This window comes from Physeter macrocephalus, chromosome 17 (assembly GCF_002837175.3).
Source record: "Physeter macrocephalus isolate SW-GA chromosome 17, ASM283717v5, whole genome shotgun sequence".
Taxonomy (NCBI): Eukaryota; Metazoa; Chordata; class Mammalia; order Artiodactyla; family Physeteridae; genus Physeter; species Physeter macrocephalus.
The window spans coordinates 7,556,991-7,578,457 of record NC_041230.1 but is presented as its reverse complement, the minus strand read 5'-3'; the positions used below and the strand labels follow the sequence as shown (position 1 = coordinate 7,578,457).

The window sequence follows — 21,467 nt, the reverse complement described above, 5'->3', positions numbered from 1 at the left end:
ATGCAGAAAACTATAAGACACTGATGAAAGAAATTAAAGATGATATCAACAGATGGAGAGATATACCATGTTCTTGGATTGGAAGAATCAATATTGTGAAAATGACTATAATACCGAAAGCAATCTGCAGATTCAAAGCAATCCCTATCAAATTACCAATGGCATTTTTGCGGAACTAGAACAAAAAATTCTTAAAATTTGCATGGGGACACAAAAAACCCCGGATAGCCAAAGCAGTCTTGAGAGAAAAAAACGGAGCTGGAGGAACCAGACTCCCTGACTTCAGACTATACTACAAAGCTACAGTAATCAAAACAATATGGTACTGGCACAAAAACAGGAATACAGATCAATGGAACAAGATAGAAAGCCCAGAGGTAAACCCACACACCTATGGTCAACTAATCTATGACAAAGTAGGCAAGAATATACAAAGGAGGCAAGGATATACAATGCAGAAAAGACAGTCTCTTCAATAAGTGGTGCTGGTAAAACTGGACAGCTACATGTAAAAGAATGAAATTAGAATACTCCCTAACACCATACATAAAAATAAAATCAAAATGGATTATAGACCTAAATCTAAGACCCGACACTATAAAACTCTTAGAGGAAAACACAGGAAGAACACACTTTGACATAAATCACAACAAGAATTTTTTTGATCCATCTTCTAGAGTAATGGAAATAAAACCAAAAATAAACAAATGGGACCGAATGAAACTTCAAAGCTTTTTCACAGCAAAGGAAACCATAAACAAGACGAAAAGACAACCCTCAAAATGGGAGAATATATTTGCAAACGAATCAATGGATAAAGGATTAAGTTCCAAAATATATAAACAGCTCATGCAGCTCAACAATAAAAAAACAAACAACCCAATCCAAAAATGGGCAGAAGACCTAAATAGACATTTCTCCAAAGAAGACATACAGATGGCCAAGAGGCAAAGGAAAAGCTGCTCAACATCACTAATTATTAGAGAAATGAAAATCAAAACTTCAATGAGGTATCACCTCATACCAGTTAGAATGGGCATCATCAGAAAACCTACAAACAAGAAATGCTGGAGAGGGTGTGGAGAAAAGGGAACCCTCTTGCACTGTTGGTGGGAATGTAAATTGATACAGCCACTATGGAGGTTCCTTAAAAAATAAAAATAGAATTACCATATGATCCAGCAATCCCACTACTGGGCATATACCCAGAGAAAACCATAATTCAAAAAGACATATGCACCCCAATGTTCATTGCAGCAGTATTTACAATAGCCATGTCATGGAAACAACCTAAATGCCCATCGACAGACAAATGGATAAAGAAGATGTGGTACATATATACAATGGAGTATTACTCAGCCATAAAAAGGAACGAAATTGGGTCATCTGTTGAGACGTGGATGGCTCTAGAGACTGTCATACAGAGTGAAGTAAGTCAGAAAGAGAAAATCAAATACCGCATATTAACACATATATGTGGAACCTAGAAAAATGGTACAGATGAACTGGTTTGAAGGGCAGAAACAAACGTATGGACACCAAGGGGGGAAGCAGCGGGGGGTGGGGGTGGTGGTGTGATGAATTGGGAGGTTGGGATTGACATGTATACATACACTCATGTGTATAAAATTGATGACTAATAAGAACCTGCTGTATAAAAAAAATAAAATTCAAAAATTCAAAATAAAATGATAAAACATTGTTGATAACAATATTATGTACTTGAATAAAGTAAATTAGAAGATATGTATAATTTTCATTAGGACCCATGAGCCTTTCTTGAGGAATTCAATAAAGAATAAATTAAGAAAAGCAAGAGAGATTTGGAAAGAAGGAAAATCAAAACTAAGTCATAACAATTGGTATGAGTATTGAAACTTTTTAACTCTATGACTAATTTTAAGAAAATGTGTCAATAATGTGAGGATTAGGGTTACAGAACATAACTTACATGTTATTTACTCTAAAATATAGAAATACTATAAGAAGAGGTGGGAAAGGAGACTTCTGTTTCTGACTATGACGGAGAAGCTAGTTTTAGACTAACCTACCCAAGACAACTGAAATGGTTAATTAAAATAATTGTTTGATGATACTAATGAACAACCAAAGCAGCCAGGACTAGACAGCCAACGTCCTGGAGAAAAGGCAAACATGTTGAATTAAGCCAACACTCTGCATGGAATTTCCCCTGAGGTATTTGCTGACTCTCACTGAGCATCTATCACGGCCATGAAGTTAAGCAGAAAGTAACTTCTAAAAGGCTAAAGGTCCAAGTAGAGATTTTGGCAGTCTCAAAGTGTTGGGGAGACAGAAATTGGAGTCCAGATCCCCCTAAAGAGGAAGTTTCCTAATAATCATCCCAGACTTTCAGCTGAGACCCCAAAAGAGCTACAAACAGGCAGTAAACAGACTATTCTTAAATGGATGAAGTTGATCAGCCCATGCTCTGTATGCCTACCAGAGGCAAATTAAATCATCTCTGAAGAAAGACAACATATTGTTCAGAAACATTCAGAGTCTCTAAAAATTTTCAAACACAATGTCCAGAATTCGACTATAAATAATCAGGTATAAAAGACTGGAGAAAAATGACTAGAAAACCAAGAGGTTAAGCAGACAACAGAAACAGACCCAAGCTATTACAAAACTGTGATTAATATTCCAAGAAAACAGGGACTTCCCTGGTGGCGCAGTGGCTAAGACTCCACACTCCCAATGCAGGGGGCTCAGGTTCAATCCCCAGTCAGGGAACTAGATCTCACATGCATGCCGCAACTAAGAGTTCGCATGCCACAACTGAGGAGCCCGTGTGCCACAACTAATGAGCTGGTAAGCCACAACTAAGGAGCCCACGTGCCACAACTAAGGAGCTGGGGAGCCACAAGTAAGGAGCCCTAGAGCCACAACTAAGGAGCCCTGGAGCTGCAACTAAGGAGTCCGCCTGCCACTCACATGCATGCCGCAACTAAGAGTTCGCATGCCACAACTGAGGAGCCCGTGTGCCACAACTAATGAGCTGGTAAGCCACAACTAAGGAGCCCACGTGCCACAACTAAGGAGCTGGGGAGCCACAAGTAAGGAGCCCTGGAGCTGCAACTAAGGAGTCCGCCTGCCACAACTAAGGAGCCCACATGCTGCAACTAAGGAGCCCACGAGCCACAACTAAGGAGCCCACCTGCCGCAACTAAGGCCCCACACTACCAAATAAATAATAAATATTTTTCAAAAATTCCAAGAAAACAGATATAAGATGGAGAATTTAACCAGAAGTAGAATTCATTAAAAATATCCAAATAGAATTTTTATAACTTAAAAGTACAATAACTAAAATTAAAAATTTAACAGATAGCTTTATGGGAATTCCCTGGCAGTCCAGTGGTTAGGACTCCATGCTTTCACTGCCAAGGGTGCAGGTTCAATCCCTGGTTGGGGAACTAAGATCCTGCAAGCTGCACAGAGCAGCCAAAAAAATAAATAAATTAATTTAAAAAAAATCCCTTTGCCTGACCACAGAGCCTAAAGATTAAAAAAAAAAATTTAACAGATAGCTTTAACAGCAGATTAGACTTAGTAGAAATACTAAAGGAAGTTCTTCAGGAACAGAGAAAATGATTCTAAACAGAAGCATTACAATGCAGAAAAGAAAAAAGACCACTGTAAAAGGTATGTGTGCAGGTAAATCTAAATCAATACTGATATTATAAAAATTAATACTCTGTGGGGAGTTAAATGTATATAGAATTAAGATACATGACAAGAATGGTACAAAAAGTAGAGGATACATAAAAGGAATTTAAGTGTTCTTAATATCTCTACAATATTAGGAAAGATATAAAGGAACTAATTTAAGGTACAATGTAGTAAGTGAAGAATGCATGTGTTAATCTCTAGGGCAACTAGGAAAAATAGAAGTATGTATAACTAACACACTCAAGAGGCAAAAGCTAAAATAAAAATACTTGATTAATCCAAAAATAGGCAGGAGACGGAAAAAAGGAAGAAAGAACATGTTGAACAAAGAGAAAAAACTAGGAAGAGAGTAGATTTAAACCCAAATATATAAGAAAATTACTTTAATGTAGACGGATAAAATACACTAATTAAAAGACAAAGATGCTCCTTATCTACATAGGGGGGAGGAGGCTGTGTGAGGAGTCCAATCTGGGTAAAGAGGACATCCACTTGTGGGGGCAGCCTTGTACAGGTTGTTGGGGAGTTCCAGTGAGAAGAGAGGATCCACACAGAGGAGCAGCCCAGCATCTTCTGGGCAAACCCACCATGAATCTAATATCTGTCATCCCACCAGTACCATTCAAATTAAAAACACTATCAGGGACTTCCCTGGTGGCACAGTGGTTAAGAATCTGCCTGCCAATGCAGGGAACACGGGTTCGAGCCCTGGTCTGGGAAGATCCCACATGCCACGGAGCAACTAAGCCCATGGGCCACAACTACTGAGCCTGTGCTCTAGAGCCTACGAGCCACATCTACTGAGCCCGCATGCCACAACTACTGAAGCCCCTGTGCCTGGAGCCCGTGCTCCACAACAGGAGAAGCCACCGCAATGAGAAGCCTGTGCACCGCAACAAGGAGTAGCCCCCACTCGCTGCAACTAGAGAAAGCCCACATGCAACAACAAAGACCCAATGCAGCCATAAATATAAATAAATTAATTAATTAATTAAAAACCACTGCCATATTCCACTGGGACAAATGAAATAGCCTCCTAATTGGTCTTCCTACTATCCATCTTGCCCCCATTCAATCTATTCTCCATTGAGTGATAATTATAAAATAAATCAGCTCATGTCATTCCCCTGCTCAGAAATCTCCAATGCCTTTCTATCACACTTAAAAGTCACATGCCAGGGCTTCCCCGGTGGCGCAGTGGTTGAGAGTCCGCCTGCCGATGAAGGGGACACGGGTTTGTGCGCCGGTCCGGGAAGATCCCACATGCCGAGGAGCACCTAGGCCCACAACAGTGAGAGGTCCGCGAACCACAAAAAAAAAAAAAAAAAAAAAAAAAAAAAAAAAAAAAAAAAAAAAGAAAGTCACATGCCAGGAGTTCCCTGGTGGCCTAGGGGTTAGGATTTCAGGCTTTCACTGCTGTGGCCTGGGTTCAATCCCTGGCTGGGGAACTGAGATCCGGCAAGTGGTGCAGCAGGGCAAAAAATAAAAATAAAGTCACATGCCTTCCCCCATGACATACAAACTTTTACACGATTTAGCCCTTGCCTAACTTTCTGACTCCATCTTGTTACCCTACTTTTCACTTACCTTTTGAATAATCATCCTGGTCTTCTTGGTGTTCCTCAAACATCAAAGCCTTTGTTCCTCTGACCCAAGACCTCTGCATTTACTGTTCCATTAGGACTGCTCTTGCTTCTTGCTTTAGATATTCATATGGTTTGAGCTCTTTTTTCACGTTTCCACTCGAATATCACCTCCTCAAAAAGCCCCAACCACCCTAAAATAAACCTGTTTACACCTGCCAATTTCTATCCCTCGTTCTTCTCACTTTTCTTAATAACACTTGTCACTATATAATACTGTTTATTCATTTACTTGTTTACTTAATGTCCTTTCTATTAAAATGTAAACAACAAGATTGCTGGGAACTACCACTCTTGCTCACAATTGTCCTACTGGTGTCTAGGACAGTGCTTGGTTCAGACTGGGCACACAAGTATTTGCCGAATAAATGAACGAACATATTTTTAGGCAAGCAAATATATATACGCTAGTTAGACTGGAAAGAAACTGGATCCCATATAGATATTGCTATGGACCAAATTGTGTCCCTCCAAAATTATACATTTAAGCCCTGACACCCAATGTGACTGTATTTGGAGAAAGTGCTTTTAGGAGGCAATTAACGTTAAATGAAGTAATAAGGGTGGAGTCCTAATTCACAGGACTGGTGGGTAGAATAGGATAGGACAGGACTGGTGGTCTTACAGGAGGAAGAGAGAGATTGTGCTCTCTCTCTTCACCATGTGAGGACAGTGTGAGAACAGGGCCATCTGCAAGCCAGGAAGAGAGCCCTCATCAGGCCCCAAGATGCTTATCTCAGACTTCTAGCCACCAGTATCATGAGAAAATACATTTCTGCTGTATAAGTCACTCAGTCCATGGTATTTTGTTATGGCAGCCTGAGCTGCCTAATACAGATTTAGATATAGATGAATTGTAGTCATTGATCAAGAAAAAAGAGTAGCTCCTCTCTTTGTCAAATCTTTTACCTATCACCCCCAACAGGACATTTTTATTTACTTTTTATTTTGAAATAACTGTAGATTCACAGGAGGTTGCAAAGAAATGTACAGGAAAGTCTCATGCAGGCTTCACCCAGCCCCTTTCAATGTTAACGTCTTACAAACTATAGTACAATATTCAAACCAAGAAATTACCCTTGGTATAATCCATAGGGCTTACTTAGATTTCACCAGTTATACATGTCATCACGTATGTGTATGTGTATAGTTCTATGCAATTTTATCACATGTATAGCCTTGCATAACCAATACCACAATGAACATACTCAACTATATCATAACCACAATACTCCCTTGTGTTATTCCTTTATAGCCCAACCATCTCCTCCCCTCCCTACGTTCCTAACCCCTGGCAACCACTAATCCATTTCCCATCTCTATAATTTTATTATTTCATAAATATTAGACAATTAGAGTCATACAGTATATAACCTTTTGTGATTGGTTTTTCTCACTCAGCATAATTTCCTTGAGGTTCATCCAAGTCGTTGTGTGTATTAATAATGTATTCCTTTTGGTTGGTGAGTATTATTCCATGGTATGGATGTACCTTTTACCCATCTTTTAATTGGGTTGTTCATCATTATAGTGTTGAGTTGCAGTGTAGAGACTGGATACTGGTCCTTTGTTTTACTACTATTTTCTCTCAGTCTGTGACTCACCTATTCATTTTTTTATTAGTATATTTTGATGAGACAAAGTTTTTAATTTGGATAAATTGTGACTTATCAATTTTTAATTTTTATGGTTATTGCTTTCTCCTAAGAAACCTTTGCCTACTACCAAATCATTCCCCTATGTTTTCCTCTAAAAGCTTTATATTTCTTATATATAAAATGTATACTTAGTTCTTAAATTTTCATTTTATTTTTTATACTTAGCTTTTATATTTGGCTTTTAAGATTTCTTAATGTTTAGTTTTTATATTTATGTTTAAAATACATCTCAAATTAATTCTGGAATGAGACAGAGTTCAAGATTTTTTTCCAGCTATTCCAGCATCAGTTGTTGAAAAGATTTTCCTTTCTCCACTAGAATGCTTTGATGCCTTTATCAATAAATAAATGACCCTTTAAGTGCATGTAAGGTCTACATCTAGGGTCTCTGTTCTGTTTGTTGATCCTTGGCCAATACCATAATGTCTTGATTATTAGAGTTTTATAATATATCTCGAAGTATCTTGAAGTCATGTAGTCTAAGTTCTATAATATGCTCTTCCTTTTTCAAGACTGTTTTAGACATGCTAAGTCCACTGCTTTTCCATATAAATTTTAGAATCAGCTTGTTAATGTCTACAAAAAAAAAAAAAGTTCCTAGGATTATGACTGGAATTGTGTTGAATCTATACAATTGACATTTTTACAATACCGAGTCCCCATCCCCAAAATGGTATCTTTCTATTCATTAGGTCTTCTTTTATTTCTCTTAGCAATGTTCCATCATTTTTATTACAGAGGTTTTACACATTTTGTCAAATTTATTCCTTAGTATTTTGTTTTTTTGACACTACTGTAAATTGACTTGACTTTAATTTTTTTTATTGACTTCAATTTTCTAATTTTTTTCACTCTTAAGTTTATAACACAATTGATTTTTGTAGCTCAACCTTGTATCCTGTGATCTTACTGTGATCTTCACTTATTGCTTTGAATAGCTATTATTTTGATTCCTTACAATTTTCTAAGTATATAATTATACCATCTCCAAATAGTTTTACTTCCTCCTTTCTGATCTTTATAATATCTCTTATAATATCTCATCTCTTTTTCTTGCCTTATTGCAATGTTAGAACCTTCAATACAATGTTAAGTAGAATTGGGGAGACTGGGCATCCTTGCCTTGTTCACAATCTTGGGGGAAACTGTTCAATCAAGTATGATGAAGTTTATGATGTAGTATTTTTTCAGCAGATGTCCCTTATCAGATTGAGGAAGCTCCCCTCAGTTTCTAGTTTCCTGAGAATTTTTATTATGAATGGATGTTGAATTTTGTCATATGCTATTTTTACATCTATGGAGACGATCACATGGTTTCTCACATTTCTGTTAATATGCTAAATTACACTGATTAATTTTTTTTTTTTTTTTTTTTTTGTGGTATGCGGGCCTCCCTCTGTTGTGGCCTCTCCCGTTGCGGAGCACAGGCTCCGGACGCGCAGGCTCAGCGGCCATGGCTCACAGGCCCAGCCGCTCCGCGGCATGTGGGATCCTCCCGAACCGGGGCACGAACCTGCGTCCCCTGCATCGGCAGGCAGACTCTCAACCACTGCGCCACCAAGGAAGCCCAATTTCCTGATATTTTTTAAGCATTTTACATCTATATTCGCAAAGGATAGAAATTACCAAAGGGAAAAAAATTATAGACTTAAATCCTTCATGAACTTAGGAAAAGAGTTATAGTAGTCTCATAAAATGAGTTGGAAGGAGTTCTTTCTTTTTCTGAAGGAATTTGTGTAATATTGTAATATTACTTCCTTAAATATTTAATAGAATTCACCAGTGAAACCATCTGGGCCTAGCATTTTCTTTCTGGAAAGACTTCTGATAATGGATTCAATTATTTTAGCAGATATGAAGTTATTCATATTTTCTTTTTTCTCTTGTGTCAGGTCTGGTAAGCTATATTTTTCAAGGAATTTTTCCATTTCATTTAAGTTGTCAAATTTACTGACATAAAGTTATTCGTGGTGTTCTCTTATTATTTTTTTAATGGCTGTAAAATGTGAAGTGAAAACCTCTCTTTCATTCCCGGTATTAGTAATTTATGTTGTCTCTCTTTCTTTCTTGATTAGTCAAGCTGGTGTTTATCAATTTTGTTGATCTTTTCAAGAAATAAACTTTAAGCTTTATTAATTTTCACTTTTTTTCTTTTTCTATTTTGTTGATTTTAACTCATATTTATTATCATTTATTTCCTTCTACTGAGAACAGCTTCTCTCTTTGAAGTGGGAGAGAAACATGAGACAAGAAACAGAGAGTTGTAATCAAGGCCAGTATGAAGTTCCTCTGCTAGCCCAGGCTTAAAAGATTTTAATTTGCTTCCTAGGTCTCAGGCCTTTTCTCCACAGGCTAGAGCTTTTGAAGAGAGATGTGTAACATCTCAAGGGTATGTCTCTACCCTAACATACTTGGCTATTACCTACAGTAATGACTTCCCCATGCCTGCTAAGCCCTCACTCACCAGGGTGATGTCTTCTTGTCCCTTCCCTTACAACCATCCAGGGCTCCTTCCCTTCATCCAATAAGGTAATCACATCTGGTTTAGAAATGGAAGGTCCTGCTTAAAAGATAATGTGACATGAAATTATAAGCCCCAAAGTCCTTAGGTTCAGATATGGTTAAATTTATAATAAACGATAGATCAAAATGGTACTTTATAAAGCCTAAGAGCAAAGAAATGCTAGGGAGTTGAAGAACACTCATACTAGGGTAACCTCAGGACCACAGGAATAGACACCAGATGGGTAAGAACAGGCCTTAAAACAATTTAAACTCATACCTCATACAAGCTCTGTTGAGAGGCAGTCTTTTGTAATAGTTGAGAACACAGAATATGGATCCAGACTGCATGGGTTCATATCCTGCCTTTGTTGCTATGTTACCTCTGCAAATTATTAACATTTTGTGCCTAAATTTTCTCATCTGAAATAAGGATAATAATAGCATATTTCTCATAGAGTTGTTGTGAGGATTAATTAATAATGTACAATGCTCAGAATAGTACCTAAGTACATGCAGTTATATGTATATATACACATAATATGTGTGTATACTAGCTATTAATTTTTATTGTTATCAATTTGCTGAGAGGAGAATAAGCAGCTTCCTCAGACATCCTCAGATCCTTACTAAGATATTCATTTAATGTTGAATGAAAAGTTCTTAGACTTTAACTTTCAACCACAAAGCAAGTAGAACTGAATATGTCTGTTATAGGAAACAGAATGCACTTACTTGAGTTTTAGATGAACTTTGTGGATCCACCTCATACTATGTAAGTTCTACAGGCTCCTCTGTTTTTTAAAGAGACTCAGAATCCCTGAGTCTAGGTATGCTCTTTGGAGGTGGATTATAAAGGAGGGTTAAGCATCTACATCAATTCCGAGCTCAAATACAAAGTGAAGTCTGGTTTGGAGAATGCTTCTGTCGTAAAAAACCCAGAATTCAAACCCACCCCCTTGGATACTAAGGAAACATGGAAACAACAGAGCCTGAAGAAAGTCTGAAGGACTTAGCCTGCTGAACCTGAGAGTGATGAAGTGTTAAAAGGAGGGGCCTACTTCCAATCTAACAAAGTTTGAACCATTCCTTTGGAACAGAGAGAAAAATTTTATCTAGTTTCTCAAAACATAGTCCTGATATTGACAGAAGAGAAAGCCAGTATAATTTGGGATAAATAGCCTTACCTAGTGAGATGAAGTTGCTATAATTCTCCCACATGACATCCCTATATAAGTCCCTCTGAGCTGAGTCCAGGAATTCCCATTCTTCCTGTGAGAAGTCTATGGCCACATCTCTGAATGTCACTGAACCCTGAAAAAATAAAACTCATGGATAACTTGTGAAAATAAATGAAATATTTTTTAAATGGAAAGTGAGATAAATGATTGCATTGCAGAGAGGGAGGGAGCACACAGCAAGCAAATTTAAGACATGTGTAAGGAACAGTAAGGGAATTAATATCACTGAAGCATAGTGCTACATGTCTTGAACAGTCCTGTGAGTGCAGATAAGATTAAATTTTTACCCAAAAATATCTGGAAAAGAATAAAATAACCAAAAGAAGTTCCAATTAAATCAAACAGTGTACACAAACCCTCTGCAAGCTGTATCTCCACCACAAATTCTTAAGAAATATGAGGTCTTCTACCTTCTTTCCCCTTTACTGATCATGAAAAAACATTGATAAAAATGAAATGTACTAAGAAATCTCTAAGACAATAGACTCAAGTTCACCATAAAGTCACATTTTATTATAAGCATCTTCCCTGTTACGACCAATTCTTTAGTAAATTTTTTAAAATTTGCTACATGGCAGTCCACATTTCAAATGTACTAAATCCAATCTTTTTTCCTCTCTCTTTAGATGTCTGGATTCAATACAGTCTCAAAAATCTTCCTCTGGGGCTTCCCTGGTGGCGCAGTGGTTGCGCGTCCGCCTGCCGGTGCAGGGGAACCGGGTTCGCGCCCCGGTCTGGAAGGATCCCACGTGCCGCGGAGTGGCTGGGCCCGTGAGCCATGGCCGCTGGGCCTGCGCGTCCGGAGTCTGTGCTCCGCAACGGGAGAGGCCACAGCAGAGGGAGGCCCGCATACCACAAAAAAATAAAAATAAAAAAATCTTCCTCAACTCTCACATTCTACTTTATCTATTACTTATGCATCTGGATGATATTCTTACTATTTATCATCCATCATCCCTCACTGAACACCTTTCCTCATTCCTAAGTTAGAGAATACCGAATGGTAAAGGTATCACCCTGGACCAGTGGTTTTCAATGAGGAGTGATTTTACTTCCCAGAAGACATCTGGCCATGTCTGGAGACAATTTTGATAGGCACAACTAGGGAGAAGGGGTGTGAGTGTTAGAAGCGTCTAACTGGTAGAGGCCAGGGATACTGTTAAACATCCTACAATGCAGAGGACAATCCCCCACAATAAAATATTCTCTGGCTCAAAATATTAATACAGTTGAAACTTGAACAACACAGATTTGAACTGCATGGTACCAGTTATACATATATTTTTTTCAATAGTAAATACTACAGTATCATGCAATTCTCGGTTGGTTGAATCTGTGGATGCAGAACTGCATATAATGAGGAATTCCAGATATGCAGGAATGGCATATACAGAGGGCCAGATTTTCAACTGCACAAAGGATCAGCGTCCTTAATCCCTGTGTTGTTCAAAGGTCAAGTGTAGTTCTAAGGTTGAGAAACCCCGCTCTAAACCAGCACATCCTGTAAAACTACACGATGGACTCTGCTCCTAGTATCCTTCTCTCAGGGGTTCCTGGAGATGATTCTTCCTCTCTGTTTGCAGTTCTGTTCCGATCACCTCCTACTCACCCCATTGCTGAAGGAGGGATCCCTCACCCTAAATGGTATGAGATGACTGAATACCCGACACCTGACAGATGAGACTGACAGCAGGTTATTAGTCACATATACTCACAGCCCGCGAGAGGAAGACACCACACGTCATGCAGGGCCACACAGGGGTTGCACTCAGGAATAGGGTGAACAAGCAGGATCTGTGGGAGGCAGGCTTTATAGTAAAAAGAGGATGAGGGGTCCCTGGCCAATGCAGGAGGATGTGATGGGCTTGTGTGAATAATTCTGTGGGCTGGCAAGGAGGTGAAACTTATTAGGTTGAGGACTAGGCGGGGTTTAGCTGGTCTAGCTGATAGGGAAACTAGCCAGGTAAAAAGTCTTTTCCATTGCAAAGGGGACACATCTGGGGAGAGCAAGGGAACTCTTGGTTAGGTCTGATAAGATATCAAGGCAGCATATGAACTTTTAGGCCTCACAATATAAAGCCGCAATCATATCCCTATCTAATCCACCCAATCCTAAAAGCCTTACATACCATAAGATCTCAACGCATACAGGGACTAAGACCAGCCAATACTATATCTCATCTTATGTACTTAAAAAATTCAGGTCTGTGGAGAAGTTTGGAGTTTTCCCTATAAGCAGTCAAATAAAACCAAATTCTCTCTTTCATCAAACCACAAGATCATCAAGGAGTGTTCAAAACAGGGATCTCCCATTTAATATTAATAATCCATTCCTGAAAATCAAGACATTCTAACACTACATTATTTTCCCACCATTTTGGGTGGGTGCCTATTTTCCCATCATTTTAAAGCAAAGAATTATACTGCATTATACATCAATTCCAACCCTCCAACTAACTTCACATTTCCCCCAGGACAGAATTAGAATACACATGGGTCAGTGCACACATGATATGTCTGGCTTTAGTACTTTCACTGTCTCTTTTACCAAATTTTTTTTTCTCACTTGCTTTGCTTCTTTCTCTACAAGTTTCTTCAATACTTTTCCAACTTCTTAGGAACTCATTTTACAAAATGACAAAAACAGGGGCTACACGTGAAGTGCACTTTGCAAATACGTTTCAAGGAGAACATAATGGCAGGCCTGGCTCACACTGTGTATGATGCTCTGAGGCCTCCCTTATCACCAGCAGTACCACTTATACACATCCCCTTTAATGATATCTGCATGCATTTCAAAACATCTGCAGATGGTTCTGATGATCCAGCAATTGTATTTGGAATATAACAAGATTTCCTACACATTGTTTTTTGTTTAAAAAAAAGTTACATTGAACTATACAATTTCACTTACATAAAGTTCTAAAAATAGGCAACATTACTGTACGGTGTTCAAAGTCAGGATTACATTTGGTTACATTTGGACTGGGTAGGTAGAAAGTGACTGAAAGTGGGGCATGTGAATGTTAGTAATATTCTCTTTCTTGACCTGAGTGCTGATAGCATAGATATACTCAATTTATGAAAATTCATTCAGCTGCACACTTCTGATTTGTGCACTAGTCTCTATGTACGTTATACAGCCATACAAAGTTAAAAATACTTTTAAAAGATGTCAAATTGTGTATTGGGGATGTAAATTTTTTCCATATAAAACTAGACCCAAAATCACTGTAATTCAGAGAAATATGCTTTCTCTGAAGTTTAGGTATTAAAATCAAAAGCTAAAATCAAAAATGTTGACGGGGGGACATTATGCAGAGAATACCCACATTCTTCTCAAGGCATTTCACATTTGCTCCTTGATGGCTCTTGACAGAAGATTCTGTAGATAGGAGATGGTCCACATTAGTGGAAAAAAGGGAAGGGGGCTCATAGGGGACACTGGGCTATTTGTCCCCAACTCTCACAGGAATGAGAGGAACCAGAGTGGGTTCTTGGATGGAGTTCTGTTAAATAGGAAGTTTCAGGATAAGGAATAATCATTCCTTATCCTGAAACATGGCCTAGAAATTGGCAATATTTCAAAAACGAAGAAGAAACACCAACTTACATGGGCCATTGTTTCCAACTGCAAGAACCGGTCAGTCCTTTTCAAGATTTCTTTGTTGGAGAACTACAGAGTCCAGATAAGCCAGATCTGGAAGAAGAAAAAGCAGCCATGAAACCAGATGTGCCTCAGAGCTCCCAAAATGACTTATGTTAGTATGAGCTTTTTTTCTCTTCCATTCCTGCTTCCAAACTACTCCTCACCGCTATACCCACATTGCTCTCATACCCAACTGGAGGAGAGTGTAGGGAGTCTGAAGAAATCCAAGCCCTGACAAAACTCAGCTAAACAATGATGATCTTTGTGCAGAGCCCAGATACTTCAGCAGCAGGATTTCTATCCAGTTCCCCATCTGGCAGTGTGGATCTGGTCCTAACACTGGATTCCTCAGATTTGTCCTGAGCAGCATCTCCCCTTTCCAGTACAGTTTTTCAGGGCTGAGAAAGGGCCACACCATCCACACAGAGCCTCCTATGAGCCCCAGGATCCTGCCTGAACCTCCTAAACACAAAGACTGAAAACCACCCAGATCGGGCCTGGCAGCTCCTGCCACTGTAAAGCTGCACTGGCATTTCCCCAGCCAGGACAACTCACTACTCATTTTCCCAATCAGAACCTCTCATACCATGACGTCCTTTTCCACCCCCTCTCTTTCAGTAGAGGATTCATGATTGTTGCAGTTAGTCAACAACAAACATTCATTGAGAACTTTCATGTGATGGCTGCTTTAGGTACATCACTCAGCATTGTTCTGCAAAGTAGTTCCTCTCTCCTTTCCATAGTTCAGAAAACAGATGCTCAGGGGTCAGATCATTTGCCCAGATTCACAGTTATTAAGTGGCAGAGCTTTGTTTTGAGTCCACATTTCTCTAACTAAAAAGCCATTTTTCAACTTTGGTTTTTGCCTCTGAAGGGTAGAATTTCTACTTCACTGAGAGAAACCTGAGCAAGGGCAATTCACTAAAAAATAGAAATAACCTTTCAAAAGATACTAGACCTCACTACTAATTAACGAAATGTGTTAAAGCAACCAAAAAATACCTCTTTACAGCGACTAGATTGGGAGATCTAAAAGACTGATGATATGCTGTATTAGCAAGGTCACAGCACACTAGGTTGGTCCAAATTTAGAACTGTTTGAAACGGCATTTAAACCCCGTAACGCTGTAAACCAGAAACTCCACTTCTGGGACTAAAGGAACTATTTGCACATGTACATAGAGATATCTGCAGAGATATGTGAACAGATTTGGTTTATAATGAATAAAAGCTGAAAATAATTAAACTGGGGAATGATTAAATAAACTGTAGTGCATCTATACCACTGAAAACCATGCAAAGAGTAAAAAGTGATGATGTTACCCTAACTTTGATGAAATGGGTAAAGCCAGTATGTTAAATACAAAAACCCCACAGCATGTGTGGCCTTAAACTGTTTTGACAGAAAAAACAAATCACATGTATGCCTAGAAGAACCAGTTAAAATGTTTACAGTGGTAGCTCACAACACTCACCACCATATTAAACACAGTGTGACCCTAAAGTATGCAAATACTCCAAAGAAGGGAAAGACTTTCCCAATTCAAGTTTTCTTCCAGTCTTCTGTTGAACTGAAGAAAAAAGTTCAGGATACTCTAAAAACAGCTGTTGTTTTTCCTGAGTGGCTTTTCTTCGTTACTTCAGCGTCTAATTCATGATTTAACTATGAACCAACTCTATGATTTAATTTACCCATATGTTAGAGTACTACCTAGAAAAGGATGACAAAGTCTCTGATATCTTTTAGGCACTGATGGCAGTCTCATGGCTGCTTCCTTTCACAGCATCCTGACAAATGGGTTTCTTTTGCTTCTGAACCAATCCTTTGGACTAAGATGCCTATGAAGCCCTCCAACTGCTATTAGATCTTCTTGTCCTATTTTTCTAACCTTGCATGTAACATCATTAAAATAAAAATTGTAAGGCATAAATCTTACTGTATGAAATCCTCCTTTTACAGAGACCTCACAGCTATAATCTGGACATAACTTGACAGTGCTTGCTGTCGTCAGCTTAATATCACCCCCCTCATGATGAATTACTGAGTAAGGCGGGAAGGATTTGTTCAAGTATACGTGCTGACGAGGCTTCGCTGTCAAACTTCCAAGATACAAATTTCAGCTCTGACAGTTATTAAGTGTGTTACCTTGGACATGTTACTTAACTTTTCAGCCTTAGATTCCTCCCATATAAAATGGTGATAACTATAGATTCTATCCCAAAGCATTGTTATGAGTATTAAATAAGACACTACATATAATAACACACTAAAGTAGCAAATAAACATTTAATAAACATCAGCTATATCACTGAAGATGAAGAATACTACATACTTCTTCCCACAGTTATTAGAGAAAATTCTCTTCTGTGCTTTCTTTTTTCTTCCACAAAAAATTTGAGCTTCTCAGCCCCGCTCTTCCTTAGAATGCTAATAAATTTCAGAGCTTCAGACTGATAGGCAATTCCTCTTGATTAACAACAATTTACAAAGGGAGGGTATGTGGATGGATGAAGCACACATGGCAAAATCCTCATAATTTTTGGATCTGGGTGATGAGGAAAAACATGGATCACACTTGAATAATATCAACTAAATCTACTGAGCACTTATGTATCAAGCATTATCTGAGGACTTTACATATATTAATTCACCTATTCTTAGCAACCCTACACAGTAGGTTCTATTATTATCCTCCTTTTACAGATGAAGGAACTGTGGCACAAAGAGATGAAATAAATTGCCTCAACTTCACCCAGCTCTAAGGGTGAAGGATTAGGATTAGCACCCTGATAATTCAGCTCCATAACCCATACTGCAACTATACTAAACTGCCTGTCATAAGACAACATAAATATGTGGCCTGAAACAAACTCATGCCGTCAAAAACCTCAAACCACTTTTCAAATTTCTACTGATGTTTCCCTTCCCTCCCACTAGTAATCCCTTGTCTAGTTAACACAGAGTTCTCTGTTAAAAAGCTATCACCTTACCACTCCTAAAAGCCTCAAAAGCATAAGACCCTGTCACCAATCAAACCATCTCCTATCTTTCCCTGCTTTTGACCTCAGGGCAGTGGAAAAGATCAAAACACCTAGTGTATGATTCCAACTAAACTGTAATAAATAAATCACAATAAATCACAGCCTAAAATAAAGCTCTACAGTTAGTCTCCCTGCATGAGGTTTACCTGCAGACCATTCAAACTATTAGAAAGCAGCAGCTCACGGGTGGAATTAAATGACTGCCAAATGTTCATCTGAATAGCCACTGGAAAGGAGAGGATACCCTTGGTGGAGGTGGGGGACTCTACCCTCATCCTCTCCACCATTCACTGGGAAGGAAGAACAAAGTACCACACCAATGGATAGGATATTCCAGTGTTAAAGCCTAACCAGCTAAAGACTACCTGTAACAATCCTGTACAGTCCAACAAAATAAGATTTATTGACTCAAGAGAGGGAGGAAATTCCACAGGAATGGCTGGAATGTGATGGAGGAGAGGGATAAGAAAAGCTCTTTTGTCAAGAGCTGAATTCCAGCTGAAGGATTCTGAAGAGGTGGGGAACCATTCTTCAGTGACTGCTGTTTCTGAGGTGAGAAAAGGAGAGGCAGGGATTAATTGGAGATTGAGTGCTAGAAAGTGAAGTGAGGGTAATTTAGCAACTGGGTATCCCCAGGGATAAAATAAAATCAGCAAGGCAGGTCTGGAGCAACACTGGTAAGAAAGCTATAAGCTCTCAAAAAGGGAGTCTTTATGGCATTTTACAACTGCTGCATGACCTGGGCAGAAAAAATGTTTTCTGCAGCTTGCTTTATCTGTCTATCCTCTCCCATCCAGATTAATGGCAGGGTTGCTTTTTCTTTTTTCAGTCCGACCTGATTTTTCACTCTTTCACAGGAGAAGCAAACGTCCCCACGTCTAGAAAAATATAAAAATTACATTTCATGGAACAAAGAGGAAACATAAACATATATATAATTATATATATATACACATATATAATTTTATATATATAATTATTTTCCCCTTTCTGACTCCATTCCTAAAGATCAGCAGGTTGGGGGAAGGAGACGGGAATCTGGACACATTGCGCCTTTTTCGGAGCTCAGCCTGTCCAGATTAAGGACACACCCCCGCTACCACATTTGCTCCCGCCATCCACCACACACATAACCCGATGGAAGTAAGAGGGAGCCTGGGGAGAAGCTGACCCTTCCGCGTGAGAATGGCCAGAGTACAAATACCAGGGCTGGAATATGTCTCTGAGTTCTCAAAAGCTGCCTTGGGAGGGAGCTCTGGTTAAGCTGTGGTTCTGAGAGCTGTTGTTCTTCTGCGTCTTTTTGTTAGGGGCCTTCACTGTGAGGTTCATAAATCTAACTAGGAGCCATTCTGGGCCGCTGCATCTGCGCGGCCCTGAAGCAGGACAGAGGACGCACCAGGGCGCCCAGTGTCCAGTCAGCGTCACAAACTACACAGTCACTTCAGCCCAGTGCACACAGAGGCCCGCGCCGCCCCCGCGCCGCCCCCGCGCCCATTTCCTCAATGCACGAGACCAACTCACCTCTCCGAGCTGACACCAGCAAGGAAGCCGGAAGGAAACTAGGTGCAGAGGCTTGTGGGAAATGTAGTCCCGGTAGGGAGGGACTGGTCCTCGCCCCAATGGGCTGAGAGGAATGCGCAAGCGCGGGCGCGAGCGCTTGTGGCGGGAGCGGGCAGTGGACCTACAGAATTGGAGATGGGCTAGCCGGGGAGGGGTTTCGAAGCTGCCCCGGGCTGAACGAGGCACACGCTGGCAGCTTGGATTTGCTTTGTCCCTGAGGAACCCCCTACTAGGGCTTAGAGACGTCTTGGCACCAGCAGGCGCCTAATACATATACTAGGCACACGGCAGGTGCTCAGTATATATACCCAAGCAGGATGTAGGTATACATCAAGTCTCAATATCCCCCAAACCCTAGCAGAACCTTGGACCCACAGAGGTTGCTCGCGCTCTCGCTCCCTCCCTCCCTCTCTCCCCCCTGCGCTTGTGAATGTATAGTTCTATAAAAGTCTATTAGTTTAAGGTGGTTGATATTGTCACTTAGATGTTCTTTATCCTTACTGATTTTTAAAAATCTAGTTCTAGTAATTACTGAGATAGATGCGGCTATTTCTATTTTCCTTTTAGTACTATTAAATTTTGCTTCAAGTATTTTCAAGCTCTGTTAAGTACATACATTTATGATTGTTTTCCGATGAGGAGGATTTAAAAGTAAACATTAGGGAGGGTGTCTTCAGAAGTCTCCCAGATGAATAATAATTGGATTCGTCCTGTCTTGAGTTCATTGAGGAAAGAAACCGGATAAGCCTGCCAGCGACCACACTGCAGCATCCTCCCCATCTTAATTTTTTTATGTATTAGTTCATAGATGGAAGGATTTTTCTCCTCTCAAAAAACTTTAGAAATTATCTGAAAATATCTAGGCTAATCTTAAATCTCATTTTTCAAACAGTAGAATATGTAAGAAGTAGGAGATACATGAAAACTGCGATTGTGGATTTTTCTATTTCTACCTTTAGTTCATTCCGTTTTTGCATCATGTATTTTGAAGCTGTTATTATAGTATACGCACGTTTATGATTGTTTCTTCCCAATGAATTGACCCTTCTATTATGAAACATTTCTCTGTGTCTCTTGTCTTGACATCTGTTTTATCTAATATTAGTAGAGTCACTCTAGTTTGCTTGTGTTTACTGTGTGCACAAGTATATCTTGTTCTACCTTTTTCCCTTGAACCTATCTGTGATTACATTTAATATACATTTCTGGTAGATAGCATGTAGTTTGGGTTTCACATTTTTTATCCAGTGTGGCAGTCTTGGGGCTTTTCACTGAAATATGTAATCAATTTATATTGAAGTAATTATTAATTTGTTTGGATTTATGTTTACTATTTTGTTGATTTCTATTTGCCACATTTAAAAAAATTAACTATTTCTCCTTTCCTGCTTTTTTTTGGGGGGGGTTGATTAATTTTTTCTGGTATATTTGAATTCTGTTGGCTCTTCAGCTATACCTCTATGCATCTTGTTAGAGGTTGCTCCAGGAATTAAATATGCATCTTTAATATAGTTTACACTAGAATTAATATCATACCACTTCATGTAAAATATAAGAACCTGTAACAATATCATTTCATTTGCACTCCTCATTCTTTTTTTTTTTTTTTTTGGCCACACTATGGGGCATGACGATCTTAGTTCGCCAACCAGGGATCGAACTCACACCCACTAGGGGAAGCGTGGAGTGTCAACCACTGGACCACCAGGGAAGTCCCTGAACTTTTTATTCTTTGTCCTACTGTTGTCATTTCAACTACATACCTTATAAAACCCACCATACCATGTTACATTATTTTGCTTTAAACAGTCATATATTTTAATAACATTTAGGAAAGAAAACAAATTTTATAGTTACCCACATATTTTCCATTTCTGATACCCTTCTGTCCTACCTGTTGGTCTTTCCTTCCTGTTTCATCCAATGTCAATTCCCTTCAACCTGAAGGACTCCCTCTAGTGTTTTCTATACTACAGTTCTACTGGTTATGATCTAAATCTTCATTTATCTGAAAATATCTTCATTTCATCTTCATTTTAAAAGGATATTTTTCTCTGGGGATAGAATTCTGAATTCACATTTTTTTCTTTAATACTTTAAAGATGTTATTCCACTGTCTTTTGGCTTTTATTGTTTCTGATTAAGTCAGCATTATTCATATTTTTGTTTCCCAATATGTTATGTATTGTTTTTTTTCTATCTGATTACAGGATTTTCTATTTATTAGATTTGGGGGATTTTGGTCATAGTTTTTGTTCTACCACATTCTATCAATCCTCTCATTCTAGGACTCTATTTACAAGTATTTACAGTAGGTCACTTAATATTGTTCCATAAATATCTTTCTTTATTCAATCTTTTTCCTTTTTGTACTTAAGATTGGATAATTATTACTGATCTATCATGGAGATTACTGACCATTTCTTCTGATACCCCCCATCTGTTCTTATGCTCATTCAGTGAAATTTTTGTTTGTTTT

General features: G+C 38.9%; 1 protein-coding gene across 5 annotated transcripts in view; it reads right to left on the bottom strand.

Annotated features, from left to right (window-relative positions):
- LOC102976833 (zinc finger protein 14 homolog) overlaps window positions 1–21,467 on the bottom strand; it is a 142,802-nt gene that overhangs the window by 14,202 nt on the left and 107,133 nt on the right. Inside the window, exons 1-5 of one of the 5 annotated variants that reach the window (XM_024132504.2) lie at window positions 18,950–18,983; window positions 14,351–14,437; window positions 12,453–12,531; window positions 10,684–10,810; window positions 9,459–9,557 (exon numbers count right to left, since the gene is read on the bottom strand). In XM_024132504.2, the coding sequence (XP_023988272.1) occupies window positions 9,459–9,557; window positions 10,684–10,810; window positions 12,453–12,482 (256 nt within the window). In that variant the 5' untranslated portion in view covers window positions 12,483–12,531; window positions 14,351–14,437; window positions 18,950–18,983. Of the gene's footprint in view, window positions 1–9,458; window positions 9,558–10,683; window positions 10,811–12,452; window positions 12,532–14,350; window positions 14,438–18,263; window positions 18,307–18,562; window positions 18,804–18,949; window positions 18,984–21,467 lie in introns of those variants that run through there. The other 4 variants (XM_055079110.1, XM_055079108.1, XM_024132507.1 and 1 more) reach the window with 4 other exon arrangements.